At 49.2% G+C, this 12856-nt stretch overlaps 1 protein-coding gene across 1 annotated transcript in view; it reads right to left on the reverse strand.

The window, feature by feature from the left end:
* Positions 1–2789: 2789 nt before the first annotated feature.
* The window catches only part of slc49a4 (solute carrier family 49 member 4), a 123870-nt gene continuing 113803 nt past the window's right edge, over positions 2790–12856 (reverse strand). The window contains exon 9 of the mRNA XM_039755228.1: positions 2790–6343. Coding sequence (XP_039611162.1) covers positions 6228–6343 — 116 coding nt within the window. The 3' untranslated portion in view covers positions 2790–6227. The remainder of the gene's footprint in view (positions 6344–12856) is intronic.

A 12856-nucleotide genomic window follows, 5' to 3' on the forward strand; every position in this document is an offset into this window, starting at 1 on the left:
CAAAATCCACTATGCTGTGACCTCCTTCATTCCTCTCCTTGACACCAGACCTACCCATCACCTCCTCGTCTCCTCTGTTCCTTCTCCAACATGTCACCACTTTCTGTCCATCACTTCATCAACTCACTCCAGAAATCTTCTTTCTCGCCCATCGCACACCCAACTTGTGGGGCGTATGCACTGACACCATCCATCATCCCACCTTCGTAATCCTCACTCTGCCTGACCCTCTTTTCACCTCCTAAACACTCGATGTGCTGCTCCTTCTGATAAACTCCTACTCCATTTCTCCTCCCATCCCACCATGATAGAACAATCTGAGCCCCCCTCTGAAGCCCTGGCCTTCCTCCACTTCCAGGTGTTCTCTTAACAACCTCCTCCTCTCCATCATATCTGCCAACTCTCTCCCCTTACCAGTCACACTGCCAACATTCAGAGTTCCTGCCCTCAGCTCCACTCTCTTTACTTTCCTCCCACCTCCCTCCACTTCTTCAGCCACCAGTAGCCCAATTTCCACCAGTACCCTGTTGCCTGGCAGTCGCTGTTAACCTGAACCTTCGACTGATCCGGACTGGAAATCTGTATTGTCGTCCACTTGTTGATCTGGCACAATTTTACACCTTCCTGATGTCACCCTCCCCATTTATCTGGGCTTGGCCCCCCCAAAGTTTGTGCACCCCCTGTGTTTTGGTTTCAATCACAGCCCACTAACCCCATAAAGCGACGGGCAAAAGTCTCAAGTCGGAATACTGAGGAACTGAAATCCAGCAGCTCAGCTTGGCACAATTCTTTCTCACAGACTCCTACAGCCCTGCTGGGTGCATAAAGGGGCTCTTGGGTTTCACAGCAGCCCATAGGGGGTGACCTGTGCCAGTCCTGCACACACACACACACTCTAATTGTCTGGCGCCTTCAGAAGTTGCCACTCTGCTCCTGGTAAGGTGGGGCTGAGACGCCTCCGTCTGCCGCCACTTTAATCGAGCCCAGCTAGGATCAAAGCGTCCCCCACCTTTGTGACAAGTGGCTTTCTGCTTGCCTGGCTCTAATAATTACTTTACCACCGGTTTCGTTACCGAGTGTCTTGCTGAATTAGACTCGTGTGAATGAGCCAAGGTGCCTGCTGCCTTTCTCGTCTTTTTTAAATTATACAGCGCTAATTAAACAAACACACCTACTGTGCATAACGGAGGGCAGCGTGGGCCGACAAGATGGCTCCGGAGAACACGGGGCTGGCCACAGCCGGCTTTGTGGTGTTCTGCTGATCCTCCTCCGCCGCCATGGCAGTGGTGGAGGGCAGACGTGGGCAGCCAAAGTAACAAGAGGGCGGGGCTACAAGTAGAGGGGTAGGGTAAACGAGCAAGCAGGTAAGGGGTGGGGCAAGGAAAGTGCCATGTGACTAGAAAGTGAGCGTCGGGGCAACAAGCTGGGGGCGGGGTGACCAAAAAACAAGGGGCATGGCAGAGGACACCTGAGCAACTAAACTGCTTGCCCAAACAAAAAAGCCCGCCTCCCTGCTTATTGGCAGTCCCTGCCTGAAACTCCACCCACCCCAGCATGGGATGAGCCAACGGAGGGAAGGCTCAGCTTGGGCAGGTTGGTTCATGTCTGTCATGGAGGGTTTGAAAAAACATGGAGTACAAACGATAAGAACACAGCAAACAAAAAAGCAGGAGTTGGTGTTCAGCTTGTACCCTCCTGTGCCCCTCGTTCATCTACAGCAGCTGTTGGGTGGTATCATTTGGGGGCACAGGGCCCTTAAAAGCTCAGCTCAAGTCTTCAATTCTAGTGGTCTTCCTCCGAGGGTCCCATTCTGTCTTCCCCACCTGACCTCGCTCTCCAAATCCATGTCTGCCCCTGGTGCCCTCAGCAATTTAAAGTCTCCTACTGCGGACACTTCTTGAGCCAAAGAAGACCCCCAAGGCCACGCCAGAGGGTCTTTGTGAGCTTTATCTTCCTTAACTATCAGTGAAACCAAAGAGCCCGATGGCCGGAATACTCTCATCTTGTATGTCACATTTCTTAGGGGGCGGGGGTCTTCACAGGTAGGTGGTCTCGCTGTCTCTCTTTGACATTAAAGGATTGTTTGAGGTGCCATCTTTTTTACAGCAGGTCTAGAAACTGGCAGAGTAACAAGGAACAAAGAAGAATGTTAACAACCGTCTACTGACGATGGCAGCTGACTTTTCACTCCAGCATGTTGCAAAGAGGCGGGGCTAAACTCTGAGCTCCGCCTGTAATTCACAGACACCACACAGTTGTGTCCTGCTGAGCACCACCCTGTACGTGTCACTTGATTTACATGACAGCTGTTGTCATTTGAGCCACGTAACTCCACCCACACCCCTAACCTTAACTGGGCGTATCCAACAGCAACTAGAATGGGGCGTGGCACCTGTGGATTGTAGGCGGGGTTAAATGTTTAGCCAGCCCCATCCTGCAATTTCTCCCCGTCTGGCCCTGTTGGGCGTATCCCGTGTTAACGTTTGTCAGGCGCCATCTGCTGGAATGTAGTTTGTAACGCATGCAGTAATAAAAATTGATTGTGTTTTTCATTCCAACCGCTGGCACATCACACACATCATCACAGCTGTTGAGAATCCGATAGCAAATCCTGTTTGACTGAGGCGAGAGTCAAAGTGCCCCACTAGCTTAACAAAGGGATGGCAGCGGGAGTCGAGTGAACGTCCGCCACCACTGATGTATTCAACGGTCGATGGAGTTGGACGGCCAAACGCGAACGAAAACAACAACGGCGATCAAAACGTCGTTAAATAAAACAACTCGGCTGCCACTGCACGTCTGACCTGAACACCCAGAATTCGGTTTCCAGTCATTTTATTTTGAGAACTTGTGTAAAAATATACAAAAAAAAATTAAATAAAAAGACACGTAGTTCATAATTGAAGCTCGAAGACCCAAAGGTTTTAGCAGCTGAAAGTGAAATGAAATTAAAAATAATAAAACCACCACCACCACCACCACCACCACCCGGCCGCTGGAGGAGTTCAGACGAGTGAGGGGGGCAGCTGAGAGCCGACGACGAGACCCTCGAGCGGGACAGTCTCTACATGGCATAATGGCGAGGTATGTGGAGTTCACACACAGACGATAAACACACCCTGAAAAAGAAATTAGCAGCAACCCAACAGGAATATTAAAAAGAATTAAATAAGAAGACGTGCCCAGCGCACGCTGCAGAAACACACGAGTGACGGTGCCAGTCGTCGTGCCACCCGTCGAGTTCTATAAAACACAAAGGTGTGTGGTGCCAGTCTGAGCTCTCATTTTCATAATTTACACACTCAGAGTGCGGCGACGCGTATGAGCGACTCTCGCCGTCACGGCCCACAAGGGGGCGCCACTGCCCGTCATATTGCACGTCCACAATGCCGCGTCAAGTCAGAGGGCCGCCAGCGCGTGTCCCACACGTCTGATGCCACAAGGGTGGCTCTTTTTATATTTCACGTTCCACATCGCTAAAAGACTATCATTAATATCACAAATTCATTAAACTTTAAAAATGTTAACAACATTCGCAAGTGTCTATAAAAATATACAGGGACGTCCCGTTTGAATATTAAATGTCAAACGCTAGTCAAGTGTTCATAAATTAGAAGGAATTTTTCCCTTGGCAGTCGATGTGCCTGAAATGAGCGGCCTGACGAGAAGATCACGCCGACTGTTAACGTCCTCTTCTGGGCCTTCACGAGTACCGACGCGTGTCAAGTCATCAGATGATCTCGGCCACTCAGAGCCAGTCGTGGTGCATCGCCACGGCCGGCAGTCGTGTAGTCTGACATCATCGGCGACACGTCTTCATTCGTGTGGGTCCTGAGAACCAAAGGGCGCTCAGCGATGAGGAGTAAGAAACGCCGCCGTTTGGTCCTCACAAGCAGAAGAGAAGCTCGCTGGGCTGACGTCACGCGTTTCTAGTACGACGACAAAAATCAAACCCTTTGCTCCATCAGGCCACACGCCAGGACGTCGTGTCATTTGTCATCCCCTGCAGTTTGTGACGTCCTCGGGCGAGGAGATCGGCGACTGCACTCATCGAGTTGGACATCCGCTCCCCAGCTTGTCGTCGTATCATGTGATGCGGGCTTCAGATGGCCATCTGGTGTCCTCGGGATTAGAAAGGCGAGTCTGCGACATTCCTTATGCAGAAAGCAAAGCCGGACAAGACGACACCAGAAGGTCCTCAGAGAAGGAAACTCAAGAACTTGAACTCCACTTCAGACACACGAGAGCCCTGCCGGCATACGGCCCAGAGCTTGATGAAGGTCAGCGATGTCAAACTATCAAGCAGAGGGAACAAAACTGGCCAGGGGTCCACCAGACTAAATGGGGAAGGCTGGTCAGATGTGGAAAGACAAGTCAAAAAGGGGCTCATCCTGCACCTTCGAGGTCTTCCATTGGCAGGCAGCTGTTTCCAGATGTGCAGCCCAAGCAAATACTGAGGAGGTCAAGGATTGGAAATGCAGCGGGCAGCCACAGCAAAACCAGAAAGAACATCGAGGTTACTCAGAAGATGGGCAAAAAACGCTGGGACACCACCTCCAGTGCAGAGAAGCCTTAATCAGAAGAGGTCCACATGGAAGAGCTGCCATTCCTCTGGCATACAAATAAAACGCAGGAAGATGGCAGCAGGTGTTCTGGACCGAGGAGTTTGTCCACCACAGGACTAAGGCAGGTCTGAGTGGGCGATTTGACCAAAACTGATGCCCACCTGAATGCTGAGAAGGTCACGCAATATCAGAGAGGTGCCAACTTCATGACCCCAAACATCAAAAGAGGAACAGGGGATCCTGCAGAACATGGCATGGCCACCACAGGGTCCTGATCTGCACTTCTTCAGGCCACTGTAGCATTAAAAGTGAAGTTCTAGTTGTTTGGCATGTTAGTCAGTTTACACGTGTGTGCCGCCCCCATTTTCTGACAGAGCCAGTGCTGCACGAAGGGTTAACCAGTATGGTGGGTTCGGCCGCAGTCTCAGCCCCTTTTAGTCGAGGAATGTAAAACGCGAGACATCAGACTGACGAGCTTCTCCTCTGGTCGTGGGGTCCAAAGCCCCCGTGTTTCTTACTCCTCGTTGTCGTAGTGTTCGTTGTACTTCAGGCTGAGTGCTCATTGGTTGTCGGCGAGTCGCTGGGGACGTCCAATGGTCACGTGAGAGGGGGCCGCTGCGGTTACGTAAACGAAGTCAATGACTGAAAATCGCTGGAAACGTCGCCAGGTGTGTCTGCTGTGGCAGTGGACGAGAGACACGCGAGGGCCTTCAGAAACTGCATGCCACTGGCGGAGCCCCCCGACGTGGTTATTATTTCTGAGAGGACCTCTGCACGGCACCGCCACACGTCATCCTGCCATAAAACAAGTCAGTAGCTGTAGATGTGAGGACGACGGGACTCTGGCCGAGACCATAAATCAGCCAGTCACAATAATGACTCGCCAGTCTGCCACACACCTAGACGGCCCTTGCAGGTCACCCATTTGGGAGCTCAGAAGGCCATTGGAAGTTTCCAGCGGCGTTTAAGGAGACGGTTGTTCCCTCCTTTTGATGTCGTGTCCTTTGTTTTGCTCATCAATTAGGGTCCCGCTGCGAGGGAAGGCATTACGGAGGAGCTTTTCTAAAGTGACAAATTCCCCAGCTGCTCGCATAGCCTCAGTTACCAGGACCACTAATCGCCCAAAGTGATGCCAGGGGATTTCTGTGTGGCTCAGAAGCCTCCTGGGGGCGCGACTGGAGAGGCTTACGGCGCTTAGGCCACATTTGAACTGAATCAATACGAATCCTCCAGGCGGTGAATATTAACACGTAGCGGCCTCACACATGACACGCCAACCTCGGTGCCCGACGGCAGCAGACATGACGTGTGCCATTCAAAGTGTCCAAAGTATCGATGCGCTTTGGCACGCTTCACGCTCCCCGATTTACAGTATTACGACGTGCTTACTTACTTCCCTTCCTGCAGCAGCGTGTGGTTCATTGAATCTCCTTTTAAAAAAAGGGTCATCGTAAAAAAGAAACTCGTGAAAAGAATCCGAACAAACACAGAGAGGGCTGCCCTCTGCGCCGCTCCCGAGGAGAACGACATGAAAACTAAACAACGACAGACATTTGTATCAAAAGAAAAGGAGCGGCGAGCAACTCGGCTCCTCTTCTCTCAAAATTGTGCAAGACGTGCCGAGAGGATTCCAGTCGCACAACTCAAGTGCAGCCCGAGCCCCTAAATGGAGATGAAGACGTCGAGATAGAGGCGGTCATAGGACTCCCTGAAGAGGAGGATGAGGAGCAGGCCGAAGATGCAGGACCCTGTCAGGCACCAGTTCAGCCAGGACAAGTCTGAAAGAGACAAAAAAAAAAAAAAGAGGTGTCACAAAATAGCTGGTCACCTTGAGCCCGGGCACCGCCGGCACCACGCCGTGCCACGGCTGCCCACTTCACTGTGCCACTGGGTCATTCAGAGCTCACGCTGCACATTGTGCTTTTGTACCTGAACAAGCAAAAGTGAGAAGTGACGTGGCTAACAACCCGTCCTGAGTAACAAGTGTGACCTCCGACTGCCAGCATGCCAGCACATCCACGGGTCCTTCTTGAAATTCATTTACACAACAACAACAACAAAAAAGAAAAAATGAATGAATGAATGAATGAAGCCTCCTAGCGAGCCTCATTAACAGAATCCCAATATGCGACCCCGCGCATCTGCTTAACGCCAGTCGGAGAGGAGCCTCCTGCCTCGAAATGTGCTGATTAGATTCATCCCGGGAAGAGCTGTTAATAGAAAGGCCCCGGCAACAGATGTCTCCGAGGATGTGAGAAGAATTCATTAAAAACCGGCGCAGTGCCGATGATCTCATTTAGCAAAAAATAATAACGACGAACAGGAGTGCAGACATTAAGACAAAACAGAGACGATCCCAAAGACTAGCAAGGCCATAAAAAGGAACCCCATGACACGACCCAAAGAGGACGAGGACCTTCTGTGGAGCTCATTGTTCTCCTTCACAAGCCACCCACTTACAATCTGCTTTTAAAATCAGCTCGGTGGACACCAATGAGGCGGCGTGCCCATCGCTCAGGCTCTCCTTCTAGCAGTGTGGATGGAATGAATATCTAAATACACATCGGAGCTCAGGCAGGTGTCAGCAGTGGGATCAGCAGCAAGTCCAAAGCCTTAGCCATCTCTACAGCTACACACTCACACAGAAGGTCTTCACAGAGTCTTAGGGCGCCTTCACTGTTACAGCCTGGACCTAAAATCATCTCATCAAGCAACACTCCACACCCAGTATGACAAAGTGACAACAGGATAGTAGACAAATTTAAAAAGTGAAACCTATCATCATGGCATCCCCGCCACACAATGTGCCTGGTAAGACTTGGGCCACCCTCCGCTGTGCGCTCTCTTAGACCACTCAACTTCAAGTGATGCTTTGCAAATTTCACATTGGCACAGACAGGTTTTGTTTCAGTTTCCTCTCCACCACTTGTCTTTCTCGGTGACAGAGGGCATGCAGGAAAGGACAGTCTGTGTGTGTGTGAGACAGACAGATAAGAACGGCGCCGCCATTTGTACGATATCGATTCCCACCTATGCCACGCACTGCCCTGTTTTAATAGCTTGTGCCAAGCGTACCTGCATTAGCCCGCGTTCAGGGGATTGTGGGTATCTCAGGTTTCCCAGCAGTAGCTCAGCGAGTCAAACGTCCCCGACAAGTCAACTCTGCGCACTGGCAGCTGTCCCTGAGGCTCCTCCATTGGACTGGCACCGACTACACGCCATCCAGCATCACAAAGCGTATCTCATTGACCACATCTGTGGGCGCAGAGCATACTGGCGGGGTCCTCTCAACTCCTAAAGCAGTGACAATGACGGCAGGCCAACTGTTTTCAAATGGCTTTGTTTGAACTAATGTGTCTTTTTATGTGTGGTTTGTAATCGCATTTGCACTCTGAGCCGTCACCCAGCGAAGGGCGCCACACAAATCTAAACCGAACTGGACTGACTGAAGCAAAGCTACAGTCCCCGCCATTCAGACAGACAGGGGGCTTTCTCTTCCTCATCCACCTCTGCCATCACTCCCCTCGGTGACGGAGCGCACAGACCTCAAAAACGAGGAGGCCCCGTGGAAATCCTAAAACAAAGACAAAAAGAAGAAAAATCGACTCCGTTAGGCTTTCTTCAATTCATTTTAATTTTTTTACAACGCCCGTCACAGCAGACAACTTCACATCGAGAAGACGAGTCTTGTTTTTTTTTTACTGACTCTGCTATCACTCAATAAATCTCACACTTTTTGGACGCTCATATATTACTATCGATCCATTCACTGTTGGAATTTGATTGTCACAATCAGAGCCTTAAAAAGACCAGGGGCCTAATCTGGGGAAACAGACGCGAGGCAGGAGCCCACCTAGGACAGATGGGCCCAGACGGACGCACAATAAAACGGCAGCCATTGGTTTACAGGAGCAGAACGGGCCATTAGATCTCTGGAGCTCGCCTCGTCTTCTGACGTCCAGCTTGTTGTCACCTACTGCTGCTCTTCATCTGTGCTGGGTGACGCTGTTAGTGCCTACTGGGCTCTCCGGTGTTCTGCCTGGCACAGCGGGGTCACTGGCTGCAGTTTCTCAGCAGTGCGGTAACAGAATGGCTTCACATAACCTCCATATCTCTCGCCATCATTAGGGTCCACCTTGTCAAAGGGTACTGCTGGGCACTTCACTGTTCTCTTCAGTCATTGTGGTGTGGGCACCGACTTCAATGTCTGATCCACTTCTTGTCACTTTTGTTCTATTTTGTAATTCAATTGTCACAGCGCTGTGGGCCTGAACTCCATACAAAATTAAACTGAAATGAACTGTAACGCCGCACACTCCTTTATGATGAACATTCAAATACCTTTGGAGAAAGTCATCTGCTAATATGTCTGTCATATTTACTTTAAATCGCATTGCCATCACCAACAGCTTCAAGAATCCAAAAAAAGAATAAAAATGAAAGTGCATTTGCATGGGTGTTGTCAGACACGTCCGCCTGGGGAGCGTTTGTTCTGGAATGAGACGCTCCATCCATTAGGGGCGCCCTTTATGAAAAAGTTAAGGGGTACGCATGCTTGGCATACCAAGGGTACCCCCGCTCCTAACACCCTGGGTGTCGAGCTGTGATGACCGGGCACAGTGTATGAAAGTAAAAGTGCGCACGCTCTGTACATCAAGGGGTACGCGCTTCTCAAAGTCCGCAGTTTATTCACAAATGGGCGCTGTTTGTTCTACTAAAGGGGTTTGTGCTCCAGATATTGAGGGGGGAAAAAGAGCACTGAAGTCTATTAATGCCAACTACCCACATGGGACTACACGGGGCGACATCGGTCCACCCCTCCTGGAGCTCCAAATGGGCTTTGACTGGCACTGGATACAGGGAAGGAATAGAGTGTGACACCGCCATTAGCCTCTGTTCGGTGTGCTCCTTTAAAATGCAGGAGGACAGACCACCACAAGAGCAAGAGGTCACTTCCCGCATGCCTGAAGCCTCACCAGACGTCACTGTTAACTGTTGGAGAGGCGAGCACCGCACCTCTGACGTTTGACTTCTTTTGCACTTTGGAGTGACGCCTATCATTTGTGCTTTCTCTTCATCTTACAGACAACAAAATTAAATGGGGGTCCTCCAGGACCCTAGGCCTCACTTTTGTTTCTGATTCTCAAATCACAGCCTGCAGTATATCAGGTGGTCTTTTGGGTTTCATTTTAAATGAATGCGGCCTACTGAAAAGGAGAAATTCAGAGGAATGGAAAAGAATTTCAGCCCCCAAATCCTGAGCCGGCGCTCCTCCGTACCTGTGCAGTGACGCAGTGACAATTACTATGCGGAACTCAAATCATTTGCCCTGCTCCAGTTTTTGTAGGCCGCACTTGGAAATGAAACTTTATTAGCAGGTCATCCATTATGAATGTCATACAGTTAGTTCTACTGGGGCTACAAGACAACCAACGGTGTACCCGAGTATAAAGTGTCACAGTGGCTATGACATCTCCTCACAGGTCGTGGCCCTGTGGCTGTCAATGGCAGCTTTCATTGGCTACTCTGAACAGAAAAGTGAAGAACGCCATGGTGGACACATTTTGCACAAACGTTACAAAGTCAGAACTACAGGCACAAGGAAGAGATTGTGATCAGAAGGACTTTGGGGGCTTCACTATCTTAACTCTGTTGTGTGACTAAGCTTGGTGGGCTACCTTTGTATTGCTGCACTGTTCTTCAACTACAGGCATGCTGGGTAAATAATGACTCTGATTCTGTATTCAAGTGCTACGGGGCTGATGGGAATTCCGGGTGTCATGGCAACACCCTGCAAAGTCCAAGTTTTAACCCCTGAACTCTTGGAGTTGTGACGCAGAGCTGAGCTGCCACCTCAGTCGATTGTACAAAATAAAAGATTTAGCCAGAAATGCCATTTGAAGCCACGCAATACGCCTTTAACATGCGCAGTTTGCCCTTCAGTGTGACAGGAGAACCCTGCTTGTCTTTCATTGCTCATCCAGTTTCTCGTATCTCCCAAAAATCTGGCAGGAGGAGAAACTGAATGGACATGTAACAGATGTGTCACTTTCCTCTCTGCTTTAATTTTCTTCTGACAACACGAGACAAACAAGAGGAGACCATTTAGTCCATCACGCCCGTTTGTTTAACTAATAGCTAAGATGTCCCACATCTCCTCCACATCCTTCTTAAAGACTGTCCGGGTTTTTGCTTCAACTCTATGCCTCACAAGATTCCCACAACTCTTTGTGAAAGAAGACCATTCTGGCTTCAGTCCCAAATGCACATCACTGGTGTCCTCGAGTACGAGCTTCACCGTTAAGCTGAAAGGATTCTGCTGGACCTTCTTCATCAATGCCTCTGAGGATTTTGAGTAGCCGGATGAGGTCTCCGCACAGTCGCTGCTGCTGAAGCTTCAACAGGTTTTATATCTTCCATTAACATCTGCAGTCACAAATGAGATAACATCTGTCTCTTGTAGAGCTAGAGAGCCGAGTTCGGCCTGCCTGAAGCATCAGAGCGGGCTGATCGACTAATCGGGGCTGTGAGACCACAAAATGTCATCGTGTTAAAAGCCTGAAAGCTTCCTTCCTTACGTGAAGTGTGCGTTTTGAAAGGCTGGCCTTGACTGCGGCTCTGTGTCCTGCACTGACACGTTAAAGAGACGCAACACAAACGAAACTTCTAGTCCCTTCAGGAACGGGCTGGCTTAAGTTCAATAGCTTCAGACATCCGATTCTTATCTGCAGCAGTAATTCAATTTCAATTATTTTCAAACAGGCCGATTCTCAAAGGCTTCAAGGGAGACAAACGATGGCAGAAAATGCGATTCGCTGAGCCGTTCATTCATATTTAATTTTTCACAATGTTCTCAGCTGAAGCTCATTTCGGCAGCTTTGTATGGTTCGTCATTCACAGTTCTGTGGCCAGTCTGTCAGAAAGCCTTACGCAACACTTGGGTCTAATTTTAAAGCACCGGCAAACAAAACAAAAAAAAAAAAAAGGAGGCTGCATAGGCCGAAATAATTAAAATGTATCTAAAAAAGGGAAGAACTTGACATTATGATAGTTCAAAATCTCGACCATTAATCAGCACTCAATAATCCATTCGGCACTTAAAAGCATGAAAGCGGGTTAATGGAGTTCTGTTTATCTTGGTGCTTTGTCTCTGCCTTGTGTTTGCTCGAAACGCATCAATTTAAATGGAGATTCAGACGTGACTGCCTTTGGCATTTGCCACAGAATACTAAGCATTGCTGTGTTTAGACGATCACATGAAAAGTTTCAGTTGCCGTGCTGTTTGGGGAGATCCATAATTCATAGAGGGCAAAGTTGAATTAGAGCTTAGGGAAAGCCGTGGACAAAAGGGTCAGGAGAACAAGAAAGAAACTTGCAAATTAGACTCCACAGGCCTGGTCGAGCTTTTTAAGTATGCGCCGTGGTGTTTTTTTTTTTCCTCTCAACTTAAACGGAGTATCAGAAAGGAACCGTCAATGAACTGTCCATGCTTCACTTGCACGGGCTGAAGGTGCTAATACACTGATCAATCTGCACCCATGCTACAGAAATCCTAAATTTAAAGGCTGAGGGGAAACACGAGGGCACCACAACAAGGGAAGCGCCTGATGATCAGTCCAGGAATGAAGCCATTCAGCTCTCACCAGGTTCTGAACACAAGTGCATTTGCATCTTTTTAATTATTAATTCTAACAGACGCATGCAGAAATATTAAGAGGCATTTGAGAACCCGCGATGTCGACACAGCACACTTGAAGAACGCGTGATCACCTGCCAGAGCGGGCGACACTCACTTCATGTAATGAATGAGGCTTTCAGTTACCTCAGCTTTATGTTTTACTTTGTCGCGTGAGGTGAATGTTAAAGAGCTCCAGACGTACACACTGAATGATGAATTGGATGTGTGGACTTGAGGGGGGCTTATTCACCTAATACGACTCTGAAAACCGACCCTGAATTGGATTAGGTGGGCTTGAAAATGGATGGATGGCTGGCGCAATAATTATGAAGTGAGAGAAACAAACAACAACAACAACAAATCCAACCTGCAGACGCAGGAGGCCGAGGAGCGAGTTTTAATAATTCATCTGGAAACTCCTCTGACTTGACGCAGTTTTACCTTTCACGTTAGACACAATAAAAGTGACAGGTACAAGAAGGCCAAAGCTTATCATTTCAGAACATACCTGGCCTGTTATGAAGTGGGCCTTAGAAATGGAAAGACGCTCTTGCTGTTTAAGTGCAACTGACATCACAGACAGCTCTGCCACGTCAAAATGCCTAAGAAATCT

The sequence above is a fragment of the Polypterus senegalus genome, chromosome 6 (genome assembly GCF_016835505.1).
Source record: "Polypterus senegalus isolate Bchr_013 chromosome 6, ASM1683550v1, whole genome shotgun sequence".
Taxonomy (NCBI): domain Eukaryota; kingdom Metazoa; phylum Chordata; class Cladistia; order Polypteriformes; family Polypteridae; genus Polypterus; species Polypterus senegalus.